This window comes from Cryptomeria japonica, chromosome 7, assembly GCF_030272615.1.
Source record: "Cryptomeria japonica chromosome 7, Sugi_1.0, whole genome shotgun sequence".
Taxonomy (NCBI): Eukaryota; Viridiplantae; Streptophyta; class Pinopsida; order Cupressales; family Cupressaceae; genus Cryptomeria; species Cryptomeria japonica.
Window position 1 is genome coordinate 859,311,185 of NC_081411.1, and position 14,342 is coordinate 859,325,526.

The 14,342-nt window shown below is 36.8% G+C and overlaps 1 protein-coding gene across 2 annotated transcripts in view; it reads left to right on the forward strand.

Moving 5' to 3' along the window:
• LOC131047033 (uncharacterized) overlaps positions 1–14,342 on the forward strand; it is a 366,423-nt gene that overhangs the window by 130,211 nt on the left and 221,870 nt on the right. For both annotated transcript variants that reach the window (XR_009358409.1, XM_057980827.2), the window contains exon 13: positions 9,717–9,956. Coding sequence is in view for 1 of the 2 variants with exons in the window: in XM_057980827.2 (XP_057836810.1) it covers positions 9,717–9,956 (240 nt within the window). In the remaining variant the exon portion in view is untranslated. The remainder of the gene's footprint in view (positions 1–9,716; positions 9,957–14,342) is intronic.

A 14,342-nucleotide genomic window follows, 5' to 3' on the forward strand; every position in this document is an offset into this window, starting at 1 on the left:
TTAACACTAATCACAATTCTTATCTAATAAAAAGGATACGAATGCCGTATGGAGATATGTCCTTAGGTGGTTGTGAAGCTCGCCTTCTTGGAACCCATCTTGGTTCCAAGCCATCCAGGAAATCGAAGGTTAATTCGATTCCTGTCTTGGATGTCACTTCTTAAACCCAAACTATCCAGGAAATCGAAGGTCAATTCGATTCTTGTCTTGGATGCAACTTCTTACATCCAAGCCATACCAAGGAAGACCATCATATCTGATCAATTCCTTGCCTTGGATGATGCATCCCGTCATCCAAGTCTACCAGAGAGGACTGGCCAGATCCGTCTCTTCTTGGATGAACTTTGTCAACCAAGCCATACATATATGCATATAGATATTCAGTATATACTGCCTACCGGGGATTATCATAATCCCTCCATTAGGCTAAGGTAATTTCCTCCCTATAGCCTCCATCATATAATCACACTTTTATATTACAATTTACAATTCATTATCATTTTCCATTCCTAACTTAACATGAATTCCATAACATATATTCAGAAAACTATTCATTCAGGGGAAAGGTTGCATCCCTCCACAGGTCCCTTTCCATGCGAAGGGACCGTTGCATCACTTCGTGCGGGGGGGGGGGGGGGAGGGTGGTCGTAGTTATCATGTTGTTTTAGTATTTTAATTTAATAATATATTTTTTTTATATAGTTTATGGTACTTTAACCATTTACTTTATTAAATCCATTAACACTTTAACCATTTACTTTATAATACTTTTCTTTATTATTTAATATATTAAATGTATTACCAATTTAATCATTTGTTTAATAAAACTTTTCCTTTATTATTTTATATATATTAAATCTATTAATATTTTAATCATTTATTTATGTTAACCTTATTTAATTAATCTATATTTAATGATTTACCTATGCTCTATCCACGTTGGTTGTTTTCCCCATGCATTGCCTTTCCTCTGCTCTGTTTAGGTGTTATCCATGCTCTTCCTCCCGGGGGGGGGCAGGGAGGGTTATTTGAGAAGTGATTGAACTGCAAAGATAACATCTTCTATGTCAGAGTACAGTTCCGGTGAAGCTGAATACCGGAGGACTAAATCCTCTTACATAAATGCAATTCGATCTCCAATGATCGACCAAATCCTCTGCTTGAATGATATTACATTATTCGCACATTACATATCCATTTCCCATAACCACTAGCAAAACGCAGAGTTGTATCTCTCAGTCCACAGTAGAAGCAGAATATGTAGCAACATTTATGAACTGCACTCAGACAATTTGGATGAAGCATGTATTAAGTGGTTTCAAAGTGCCTGTATCTGAACCGGTGAGTATATTTTGTGACAACACAAGTGCAATTAATATTTCCAAGAATCCGGTATTGCATGCTAGAACCAAGCACTTCGAGCTCAAGTATCATTTCTTGAGGGAGAAAGTTCGGAACAAAGATGTTGTATTGGAACATGTTTCCAGTAAGGAGTAGTTAGCAGATGCATTGCCTTCTCTCAATTTTGCTTGTCCTCAAGCATCTTTAGATCTTCCTCTTTTTCCAAAGTAGCATCCTCATTTGGGAGATTCTTCCATTTAGCGAGGTGTTCGGTAATGGTTTGGTTCCTAAGCTTCTTTTTCCATGTATCTAGAATGATCTCAGGGTACAAGGTGAGTTTCCCTTCATCATCTAGGGGAGGTAGTTCACTGCATGGAGCCAAGGGTTGCTCGAGAACCTTTTTGAGTCGGGAGACATGGAACACACTATGTATTTTACTGTCTTTGGGGAGTTCTATTTCATAAGCTACTTCCCCAATCCTTCGAATTACCTTGTAGGGTCTATAGAATCGGGGTTTCAATTTTTCAGCCCCATTCTTCTTGAGGGAAGATTGTTTATATGGTTGTAGCCTTAAAAATACCAGATCTCCGACCTCGAACGTCCTTTCTGTACGCTTCCTGTCTGCATAGATCTTTTGTTGATTTTGGGCTTGTTGTAAGTTCTCTTTTAAGGTCTTCAGGATATCCCTACTCTGTTGAACAAAATCATGTGCTCTTGGTACTTTGGTTTTTTGGGTTATTAGCTCTCCAAAGCTTGTGGCCTCATAGCCGTACAAGGCTTGGAAAGGGCTCATCCCTATTGACATGTGGTGTGTCGTGTTGTCACAATGTTCTCCTAGGTGTAACCATTTGACCCAAGCCGTTTGTTGCCTTGTAACATAATTTCTTAGGTAGCCCTCTATCCATTTGTTCACTATTTCTGTTTGCCCATCAATTTGAGGATGGTAACTGGTACTAGGGGTCAAGACTGTTCCTGCCATTCTGAAGAGTTCCTGCCAAAATTGGCTAATAAACTTGCTATCTCTGTCACTGATAATATTCAGAGGGAGTCCATGGAGTCTGAAAATTTCCCTGAAGAATAGATCGGCTATTTGGTAGGCTTTGTATTCTGTGGAGACTCCAAGGAAATGGGCATACTTCGTGAGTCTGTCTACCACCACAAAAATGCTATCCTTTCCTTGTGTCCTTGGCAACCTTGTTATGAAATCCATAGTAATGCTCTCCCACTTTTGATTGGGAATAGGTAATGGTTGAAGCAATCCAGCTGGGTGAGTGACCTCAATTTTATTGTGTTGACAAGTTAGGCACTCTTGTACATATTTTTGGACATCTCTTTTTTGGTGTTTCCATGCATATTTTTCCCTTGTGTTTATAAGTTTTATAGTATCCTTGATGTCCTGCCAGGGGGTTATCATGGAATTCATTTAGGATCTTGTTTTTGAATTTGGTTTGAGGGGTCAAGTATACCCTTCCCTTGTACAAGATGAGGTCTCCCCTTTTTTTAAAATCTTCATTGGGAAGGTTTCTCTCCAAGATTTCCTTTGCTTGTGGATCTTGGTTATATTCATTAAGGATTTCTTTCTTCCAGTCGCTTGAGATGCTAGTAAGGGCATTGAGGTGGACTCTTCGGAATAATGCATCTGTTGCCCTATTATTCACCCCTTTTACATATTCTATATCAAAGTCATAGGCTTGTATTTTGCTCATCCTTTTTTGTTGCCTATCATTAAGGTCCTTTTGGCTCAAGAAGAAGCGTAGACTGTTATGATCGGTTTTCACACCAAACTTCCCATAGACGAGGTATTGGTGAAATTTGGCCAAGGCGTGCATTATGGCTAACATTTCTTTGTCATAGATAGAGTAGTGTCTTTCTGCTTCGGTAAGTTTACGACTCTCAAAAGCTAGGGGGTGTCTCTTTGGCATGAGGATTGCCCCAATTCCCTCCTCGGATGCATCACATTGCAGTTCAAAAGGTATAGAGAAGTTAGGAATGGCCAATCCCAGATATGAGCTCATGGTTATTTTAAGTTGTTCAAAATTCTGTTGGGCTTGGTCATTCCATGTGATGGCTCCTTTCTTAGTTAGGTCCGTGAGGGGTGCTGCTATCTTGGAAAACCCTTTGACAAAACGTTTATAGTAGCTGCATAGTCCCACAAATCCTCTTAATTGTGTTAAGGTTCTAGGGGTGGGCCATTCCTTGATGGCCCTGATTTTTTCCTCATCCACACTTACTCCTGCCTCACTAATTTTGTGTCCTAGGTAGATGATTTCTTTCATCCCAAATTCACACTTGGAGACTTTACCATATAAGGATTCAGACTCAAGAATATTTAATACCTCCTCAATGTGCTGGAGATGTTCTTCCCATGTCTTCCTGTAAATAAGTATATCATTAAAGAATATTAGAAGAAATTTCCTCAACTGCTGCCTGAATGTATGATTCATGCATGATTGAAAGGTGGCCTGGGCGTTAGTGAGACCAAATGGTAGAACCAAAAACTCGAAATGTCCATAGTGACATCTGAATGCTGTTTTGGGAATATCCTCTTCCCTCATTCTAATCTGATGGTATCTTGACCTTAGATCAATTTTAGAGAAATATCTTGCTCCGTGTAGTTCATCCCTTAGTTCGTCAATTCTCGGAATAGGGTATCTGTTTTTTATGGTCTTTTTATTCAGGGCTCAGTAATCTATGTACATCCTCATTGTCCCGTCTTTCTTCTTGACCAATACCACTGATGAAGCAAAGGGGCTGCTGCTTGGTTGGATGTGTCCCATTTCTAATAATTCTTTTATGGTTTTTTCAATCTCCTCTTTGAATTTGTGGGGGTGGTGGTAGGGAGTGGTAAAGACCGGTTTTGCTCCTTCTAATTCGATGGAGTGTTCAAATCCCCTTTTTGGGGGTAAGCTCGAGGGAATGTCTTCGAAGAATTTTTTGTGTCTCCTAAGGATGGGCTGTATATCACTAGGAACGATTTGACCTTCGGCCGAAGATTTATCCAAGACCATTCATTGGGCGACCCACTCTCCTTGATCATGCCTAAGGATTTGCTCCATTTTATTACATGATACTACTTTTGGAGAGCCATTGGGAATTCCTTTTAATGTTATCTCTCTCCCTTCATGTTGGAAGCATATCTCCCGATTTGGACTATCCATGGTGAACCGTCCCAATGAGTTTATCCATGGCATTCCCAAAATGATGTCATTCTCTAGGTTCACCACAAAGAAGTTCCTCTTAATTGTATGCCCCCCAGGGTGACTTCCAATTGAGGTATAATTTTAGTGCATCTGTCTATGACTCCGTTGCCCATGATCACTTCAAACCCTCCAAACTCTTGAGTTTTTAATCTTCTCTTTGCTGCTAAGTGTTTGCTAATGAAGTCATGTGAGGCTCCTGTGTCTACCAAAGCGATTATTTTCCGTCCTTTAATAATCCCTTTGAGTTTGAAGCATCTGTTCTCACTTCCTTGAGTGGTGACTACCAAGGTGCTTGGTTCGTTGTTGTCAAACTTGGCCCTTTTATAGGGTCTTTCCTCATCCCGTATTTCTTCTGTGTTATTTAACTGTCCTCTTTTACATTCATGGCCTCTCCCCCATGGGGCCTTGCATTGAAACACAACCCTTTCTCCATGAGTTCCTCTCTCTCCTTACATTGGTGATTCAGACTCCAAGGTTTCTTGCAAAAGCGGCAGGGCCTTTCCCGACGGTCTCTCTAGGGTCCCTCATTCCTATGCGGTGTTTTGGTTGAGGTGTTCTTGGGAGCACTAAATTCGACCATCCTAGTTTTCTTAATGGCCTCTACTAAATTCTGTGGTTCCAAGGGTTTTACAAAATTTTTAATGGGGTCTTTCAAGACTTTTATAAACATGTAAGTAAGCCTTCTCTGGGATAGGTCGGGGACTATTACTGATAGGTTTTGGAATTGGTCTATATAGTCTTCAATGGTTCTTGATTGCTTAAGGTGGGTTAACTCTTGGAAGTTCCATTTAGAGTCTTTCTGGTCAAACCGACTGATGAGCTTTTGGGTAAACTCATTGTAGGTGGAGACATTTTTGTGTCCTAGGGTAATGAGACCGTTATACCACCAATTATGGGCTGTTCCGGTTAAATGGAGTATGGCAAATTTAATAGCATCTCCTTCGGTCATGGGGCTGTAAGAAAGGTATGTATCTAGTTTTTGTACCCAATCTTGGGCAATATCTTTCCCTGACCCATCAAAGCATGGTAGGGACATTTTGTTGACTTCAACTTTGAGGTCTTTACCCATAGGTTTTCTCCTTCTACCTTCATTAGTCTTGGACTCATAGAAGTCCCTGAAGGAAACCACCCTCTGAACTTCTGGTTCTAATCTAGCATAAATTTGGGCGATTTCTTCCACCCCAAGTGTGGCTGGTTCCTCTTCATCCCCCACATGTTCCTCTCTAGGAAGAAATTCGGGAATTGTTTGTCTAGAACTTTGAGGAGACCGTTCGTTATCGGCGTGATTCTAGTGTGTCTCTCTTCTAGGGTTTGGGATATCTCTATTGTTGCTGTTTGTACTTTGGAGGATTAATTGGTTCATTCTTTCCAATTTCTCATTGGTTTGCTCCATGAAAGTTTGAAGTTGTTTGGCTAATTGATCGGCCATTGCTTTCGCACCTTTCTTTCTCTGATATGTGATCATAAACTAAGAATCCTTCCCACAGGTTGGCAGGATTAGGCTCTGATACCATTGTAATGTCCCTATTAGTTAGAGATCACTGTCCTACAAAACTGATTGTTAGAATACCACAAATATATATATATATAACTAATCTAATTTGCAATTTAACTTAAATTACTTAATTAACACTAATCACAATACTTATCTAATAAAAAGGATACGAATGCCGTACGGAGATATGTCCTTAGGTGGCTGTGAAGCTCGCCTTCTTGGAACCCATCTTGGTTCCAAGCCATCCAGGAAATCGAAGGTTAATTCGATTCCTGTCTTCGATGTAACTTCCTACATCCAAGCCATACCAAGGAAGACCATCATATCTGATCAATTCCTTGCCTTGGATGATGCATCCCATCATCCAAGTCTACCAGAGAGGACCGGCCAGATCCGTCTCTTCTTGGATGAACTTTGTCAACCAAGCCATACATATATGCATATAGATATTCAGTATATATTGCCTACCAGGGATTATCATAATCGCTCCATTAGGCAAAGGGAATTTCCTCCCTATAGCCTCCATCATATAATCACATTTTTACAGTAAAATTTACAATTCATTATCATTTTCCATTCCATTCCTAACTTAACATGAATTCCATAACATATATTCAGAAAACTATTCATTAACATGTTTTCAGGAATATTCATTAACATATATTCGAAAATATCCATTATCATATATTCACAGTTATTCATTAACGCATATTCCGAACTATTCATTAATATGTATTCATTAACATATATTTACACATATTTATCAACATATGTTTACACATATCCATTAACATATTCACACATATTCATTAACATATTTATACGTATTCATGAACATATAAAAATCATTCATTAACATATATATTAAAATATTCATTACTTAACACATATACACACTCTGTGAAACCACTTGTTTGCAACCCACAGTAGTAGCTTCCAATCTGCAGTTTGCCTTTTACTGTTCGCAGTTATCCCGTGTCCTTTTTTCCAGACCACCTTTCCTCTACTCCTTCCCTTGCGCTGGTGCACTTTTTTTTTTGTATTTTTCAAGGCCGGCATTAACATCAACAAGGAATTAACTCGTTAAGGTTAGAAAAAATAATTGAAACCATACTGGAAAGTAACCCTTCCACTTTCTGATCACCAAGTGCCCAATGTGGGAAGGTGAGAGCATACGGTGTTGAGGGGATCATTAGCATTAGAAAATTGAAACATACTGCAATGCTTGGGCGGCAAGCCAACCCCTTTCGCTTATCCAGTGGGAGAACAAGGAAACTTGGCGGTAAACCAGCCAAGTGAGATACACAAAATAATAATCACTCAACCGTAATATTCAACGGGAGGACTGCAATTACATAATAACCTCAACTCGACCGCTTATGCAGTGGGAGGACCATTACACAAGCTATCACTCGACCACTTATTTAGTGGGAGGACTGAAAATTACAAAGTTGTTAAATATCAGGTGGCAAGCCAATCTCTTCCACTTATTTAGTGGGATGAGAGTTACAAAGATAGAACTGGTTAGTAGTACTACTACCTAGCCTTACAATAATAGAGATGAAAGGAGGAGAGTAAAGCAGATTTCTACAATAAGAATGTAAATTTCTGTTACAACCAATCTGCAGGCTGAAAGTACAAATCAGCAGCCTATGGAAATACCAAAATGCTCATAACTCCCTCATTTTACATCCGAATCAACTCAAACCAGTCCCAAACCTGCAATATATCACTCACAACAACAACCAATCAAAACTACAACCCAAACACCCCTTTATTTATTTTGCACGCATCCAATGCAAAAAACAGAAACCCACACTATACCTAGGGATTTCGATTTGGTCTAGGAAATTCAAAGCTTAATTAAAATTGCTAAAAAATCACAAAAAGTATCGCCATTGCTGGGAAGGAGGATAGAGCCGATACCCATAACCGTCGGTTGCTCCTGCAAAAAGGTGTGATTGAAAATGTGCTTTAGCTACAAGCAAAACCAGCGAGTCTCCAGAATCAGTTCAACACCAAAAATGTCTATGGCAAACTCTGAGAATGTAGGAGAATACAATGCACAGCTAGGTACTGTATTTCAAGTATGAAATCGGGTAGCACTAGGGAGACGCACTCCGAAGCCTCAAGTTCTGTCGCCAAACTGGCTGCATAACATTACAATTTTTCAAGATGGAGCAAATGGGAGCCCAAGGCTCTTATTTATAACTTCACACACTTCAAACCCAAATGCAAATTCCTTCAAATTCAATGCCTTTCATTTGCATTTCATTCCACCACATGTGGACCCCAAGTGTAGCGCCATTTCCCACAAGTCAAACTTCACGCCCAAGGCATGGACCCACGTTACACTTTGGCAAATATTAGAGATAAGTCATAAAAATAATATCTCTCTCAAATATTTCGACATTTCTTTATCAAACATGAAATTTCACCAAATACTGAGGAGAATATAGACATTAATCTCAAATTCGATAATCAGTAGCAATTAAACAGATTAATTAAATATTTAAACCTTAGGATAAGGAAATAATATTTAATTATGTCACATATGACTCCCGTACTGATTATTATCAAAACTAGGATGAAACTGAGCTAGGACGACCACAGAACTGCTGCAGAATCAGAACCCTGTCCACTGCCAAAAATAGAATTATGCCACACTGCCACTTACTAAAAATAGTAAGTCAAGAACTAATGCTCCGAAAAGCATGATCTTCGCGTCCAGAGGCAAAGCATGGAGAGCTCAGTAGGACAGTATCACCAAAATGGCCATTCCCTGACTTACTAAAAATAGTAAGTCCTCGTTTCATCAATGCTGGACCCTCATTCTTCATTCCACCTAGCCTACAGGTCTCAGGAATAGGCTAATGGACCACTGGAAGGTCGTCAATGAGAAGGGGACATTACAATTTACTTTATTAAATCCATTAACACTTTAACCATTTACTTTATAATACTTTTCTTTATTGTTTAATATATTAAATGTATTACCAATTTAATCATTTGTTTAATAATACTTTTCCTTTATTATTTTATATATATTAAATCTATTAATATTTTAATCATTTATTTATGTTAACCTTATTTAATTAATCCATATTTAATGATTTATTTCCTCTTAGTATATTAATATTATTTAATAAATTTACATCGGTGATACCGTAAGGGTTATCACATCAGCCTTCTTTAATTCCTTCCAGCGATTTTCGTTCCACTTTGTGCAGCAAAGCTTGAAAACTTGATTGAATTTTGACTTCGTTAATTTGCTGGTTGAATGCGAACTGGGGGAATATTTCTTCCTTAATGCGAACTTGTAATGGGAATTTAGTTTGTAGAATAAATGTTGATGATGTGAAGTTTAAGCTGTTCACCTTCTTGGACTAACTGCTTTATATACTAATGAATTTGATATTTTATATTATTGTTAAGTTTTTGTGCTTTATTTACTAGGTCAGCAAGTGGATAAACATCTTTAATGCAATAGTAAAAAATTATTCACATCGTTAATGCAATTGAAATACTAGAAAACTCAAATGCATTATTTTTGAGCAATTAGAGATTATTGGAGACTGGTAGCTTATCTGTGAGAAAACTTGGCTTTGTGTGTAACTTATTATCTTTTCAACTTTTTTTTCATTTATAATTTCTTATATGAATTTGTATTTGATATTTAGGTTGGTTTATCTCATGCGGGTGTCCTTCATACAATTGTTCGAAGAGCATGCACACGTTTTCCTCAGCTGCATTCATATGTGGAGTCTGCACATAACTATGAAAGATTTAACAGAGTAAGTGATATTGGGTTTGAGCAACGTCAGAAAGTATTTGTTATATTTGGTGGAGACACATCTGAACGTCAGGTGTCCCTTATGAGTGGGACAAATGTTTGGCTTAATTTACGAGCTTGTAATGATGTGAGTATTCATATCCTATACCATATATTTTATAAAATTTTCTGCAAATGTGATTTCTCCTTGGAAAACAGGCAATTCCAAATTCAGAGCTGGCAAATCTTTTATCATATTATGGTAATTGCTCCTAAATATACTTGATTGATGTTCATGCGATTGAAGTGCAAAATATGCTTACACGATCAAGCTAATTTATAATGCATTGTTTCAAGGGAACCAATGTTTTAATTATCAGTAATTTTTTCATATCTTTATGTTATAAAGATATAAATTTTACCTTCCACCTTTATTGTAGTCTAGACTCCAGACAATAAACGGGTTCTACACAGAAACAAGGTTCATTCCTTGCTATAATCATTAAAGACTTTATCATTATATCATATATATTCTGTTGACAACAATGAAGTCACTTAGCTAAGTGAATAGTTAATTTCATGTTATGAGGAGGCATATCAAAATACTTCATATGAAGAAACCTAATTGTTCACTTTAGTTTTGTGTAAGTAGAGAAATATTTTAAATAATAGATGATCAGTTTAATCTGAAATCGCTTATCATATATTGTTTTTATACACTTGCCCATTTCAGCTATGTATTTATGCTGTTTGTGTATTGTAAATTATCTTACTGCTGTAATAGAACACTAGTTAAATCTGATGCTCATTATCATTTGTGAATTTGTCATATGGTAATCAATAGCGAGGTTTTAGAAATTAGGACGTAATTGAATATAAACTGTAAATTGTTAGTGATTTAATTTGTCCTTTTCAGGTAAGAATCAAACTACAATAATATGTGAGATAAAACCTCTTCCCAAATTAGTAGGGGAAGCTCCTTGAGATCTAAAATATTCCTAAAACCTAAAACAATGAACAAGTTGACAATTATGTACATTGTGCAAATTTATCATCTGGAGTTTTCATGAAAGAAAATGACATGAAAGTAAACTTGATCTATCTTTTTGATCTCAGAGGTTGTGCACAAGAATTGACAGTACTAATTTCACAATGAGGGTTTTTGTAATTGCAATCAAATAATAATTTGAATTGGAAACACATATTTACTACTGGTTAAAGTAGAGGTCAGCAAATTCACATCAGCAACAAGAGATGATTGAACAAAGAACTAATTGACTAACAATAGGAAACATGGTGAAAGATTTGAAGAGAAGAAAACAACTTAAAAGAAGACAAATTTTCTTCCAAGAAAAAAGACAAGTGCTAATGCAAAGTTCAAGAGTAACCTTTACTATAGTGTACTTATCACTTTCTTACACTAAAAACACAATTAGTTAACTTCAATATATGAATGACAATCTCTACAACTTAAGTTTGACTTAACTATCATTAACACAATATCTCCTCTAAACACTTATTTATAAGCTCACAAAGGGTAGCTTTTAGGGATTTTGTTATGATCCCTTTCTAGATTTTTATTGGTAATCTTATGATATTTATTAAAGTAATATTGTTATAATGGTCATCATAGTCATTTAGTTAGTATTTAGAAACTTATAATGCCTTTCGTCCTTAGTTAGTTTTAGAAAGTTTCCTTTGTATCTTTCGTGTTTCTATTCTCCATCGTTTCTGTTATGGAAAGATTGTCTTGTAATTTTCTATATAAGGAGTATTCCTCTCCTTAGTTATGTACAACATCGAATAATCAATTATCATTTCATGGAATTAGAGGTTAGTTTCTTTTTTGGCAAATTTTTTTAGTAAAAAAATTCATGGAAGGGTTTTGCTTGATTTTTTCCACAAAAATCAGGGAGTTTATTTCTGTTTACTACTCATGATGGCCACGAGTAAATTTTTTGAACAGACTAGGGGGTTTTGTATGATTTTCTCCTCAAAAATCATGGATAGGCTTTCTAATTTTCCTCCATAGAAATTCATGGAGGGTTTTGCACGATTTTCTGTTCAAAAATCGTGGTTTCTCTATTTATTTTTTGCACGATTTTTTCACACAAAAATCATGTGTTCTTTCTCTGCTAGAGGGTGTTGTGCGTTGCACACGCTCCCTGTCGCCGACAAGGTCCCCTTTCCTTTTTGAGGGCCTTTTCCGTCTTCGCCCTGTTGAGTTCCGCACAGAGTGTCTCGCGTCCTTTCGAGCGAGCCCGCGATCAGCCCATAAGATGATGATGTTGAACGGAGGAGCCTGTGATTCCATGAGGTCAGTTGAGCCCTTAGGTACGAATTCCAAGAGATTGTCTAAGCTTGTAAAATCGCCTTAGATAGGCGTGTGATGATAGAGATTGGCGAAATCCGCCAAGTAAAGGATAAAGCATCTGAAGGTCGCATGAGGACCCAAAGATGCCGATTTTCGCATAAGAATAATGAGAGGGATTACATAATGTTTTTAGAGGTTTGCAGGATTTGTATGAATGTCAATTTTCGCCAGTTGAAAGGTGGAAGGGGGGCGAAAGCCTTAAACTCACCCAAGTGCCGAAACTCGCACTTTTTAGTAAAAATTGGCAAAATGCCCCAAAGGGCCGAAATTCAGACCTTTAAGCCAAAATGTTAGAAAAAGTGAAAATTGGCAAAATGCACCAAAGGGCCGAAATTCGGATCTTTAAGCCAAAATGTTAGAAAAAGTGAAAATTGGCAAAATGCCCCAAAGGGCCGAGATTCATGTTGTCCTCATTTTTGTTTTCAAAAATGAAGGACCATTACATGAAATTTTTGTGAAAAAATGAAAAAAATTACTCTATGGCACGCTTCCCGAGGCAGAATTTCGACTAATCCTTGGACTGGCTTAATCCTCAGTCCATCCTCGAACTACGTTTCGAATTTCGTCAAATTTTGGGTTCGTTTGCTATGTCTTTCCTTCAGTCGGGTTTTAAAACCCCAACTGCAGGTGGAGAATTTTCTTCAAACTGCAAGTTTTAATGATATTCATTGTTTTGGTCTTTGTAGGGGAATTTTTGACCAATTACATGTGCACTTTTATTTCAAATATGTTACTTGTAATTTATTTTAAATTTCCCCTTTGTTGTTTTTATCTTTTTATTGTTTTTTGGTCATTTTTAGTTAAAATAGGGATTTTTTGGCTCAACTGCAAGTAAACTTGCAGTTTGGTCAAAAAACCCCTACTTTAATGGTTTTCACATGTAATAGGGATTTTAAATCCCCATTACATATGTGCAAGTAAACTTGCAGTTTGGTGAAAAAACCCCTACTTTAATGGTTTTTGCATGTAATAGGGATTTTAAATCCCCATTACATATGTGCAAGCAAGTATAACTTGTTGTAGGGATTTTATTTCGCATTTACAAGTATTTAAAACTTGCAGTTTGCTCCAAAAAACCCGATTTTGCCTTGTAAGTGAAAAAGTGACAATTTAAAACTTGCACTTTGGTCCAAAAAACCCGATTTTGCTCATAAAGTGCATTTTTGACATTTTAAACTTGCTATTTGGCCAAAAAATCCCGATTTTGCCTAACATGTTGAAAAAGTGAAATTTTAAACTTGTGATATCCTCCAAAAAACCCGATTTTCATTGTTTCATACATTTTAAACTTGCTATTTGTTCCAAAAAACCCGAATTGCAAGGAAAAACATGTTTTTTGAAGATTTTTAGCAAATTTTTGTGGAGATTTTTTGGGAGATAGAAGGCGTTTTGGATTCCTTCCTATTTCCATGCATTTTTAGACACCTTTCACGCCACATGGAGGTTAAGTTTGCTGGTTTTTAGGTTTATAACAGCAAACACGTTTTTGCTAAAAAAACCACGTTTTTCTTCATTAAAAATGCCACGAATCAGCAATGTTATGAATCGTTTTGGCTTGGTATGCTAAGGTATTGAGGTTAGAAAGAGTCTTGGCCATTTTCCATGCCATTTCTCATGCATTTGCTGCCACGTTTTTCAGTTTTTGCCATTTTTTCAAAAACGTGGCTAGGGTTTTGGAATACGGTTAATTTCTTTTTAAGAGATATTCTTCTTTATTTCAAAGATTGATTATCTTTTGGAGAGGCATTTTCACATTGGAGCAAGGTAAGATTTATTTTCTTCTTGTTTCTTTTTTCTTGTTTTCTTGTTTTTTCCTTTCTAGTTGTAAATTTGCAAATGGTTGGTTCTTCCCCAAAAATCAGATTTTGTGAGAGAGATTTTCCCTTTTGTAAAGCAATTTTAGAATTGCATTGTTCTTCCTCATTTTCCCTCTTTACTTGTATTCGGGATTTTAAATTCCGATTACAAGTTGGATGAAAATCATTGTTCTTCCCTTACGGATAAAAGATTTAACCATCTTTTGTTGAAATTCCAAGTTGCAAAGATGAGAAATACCCATCCTTTCAAAATGGGGTTTTTTGAAATCCGGGTTGCAAGTTGAAAGTTCTTCCCGTTTTTGCATTGGCAAAGTTCCAAGTGATCTTCTTGAAATTCATTTTT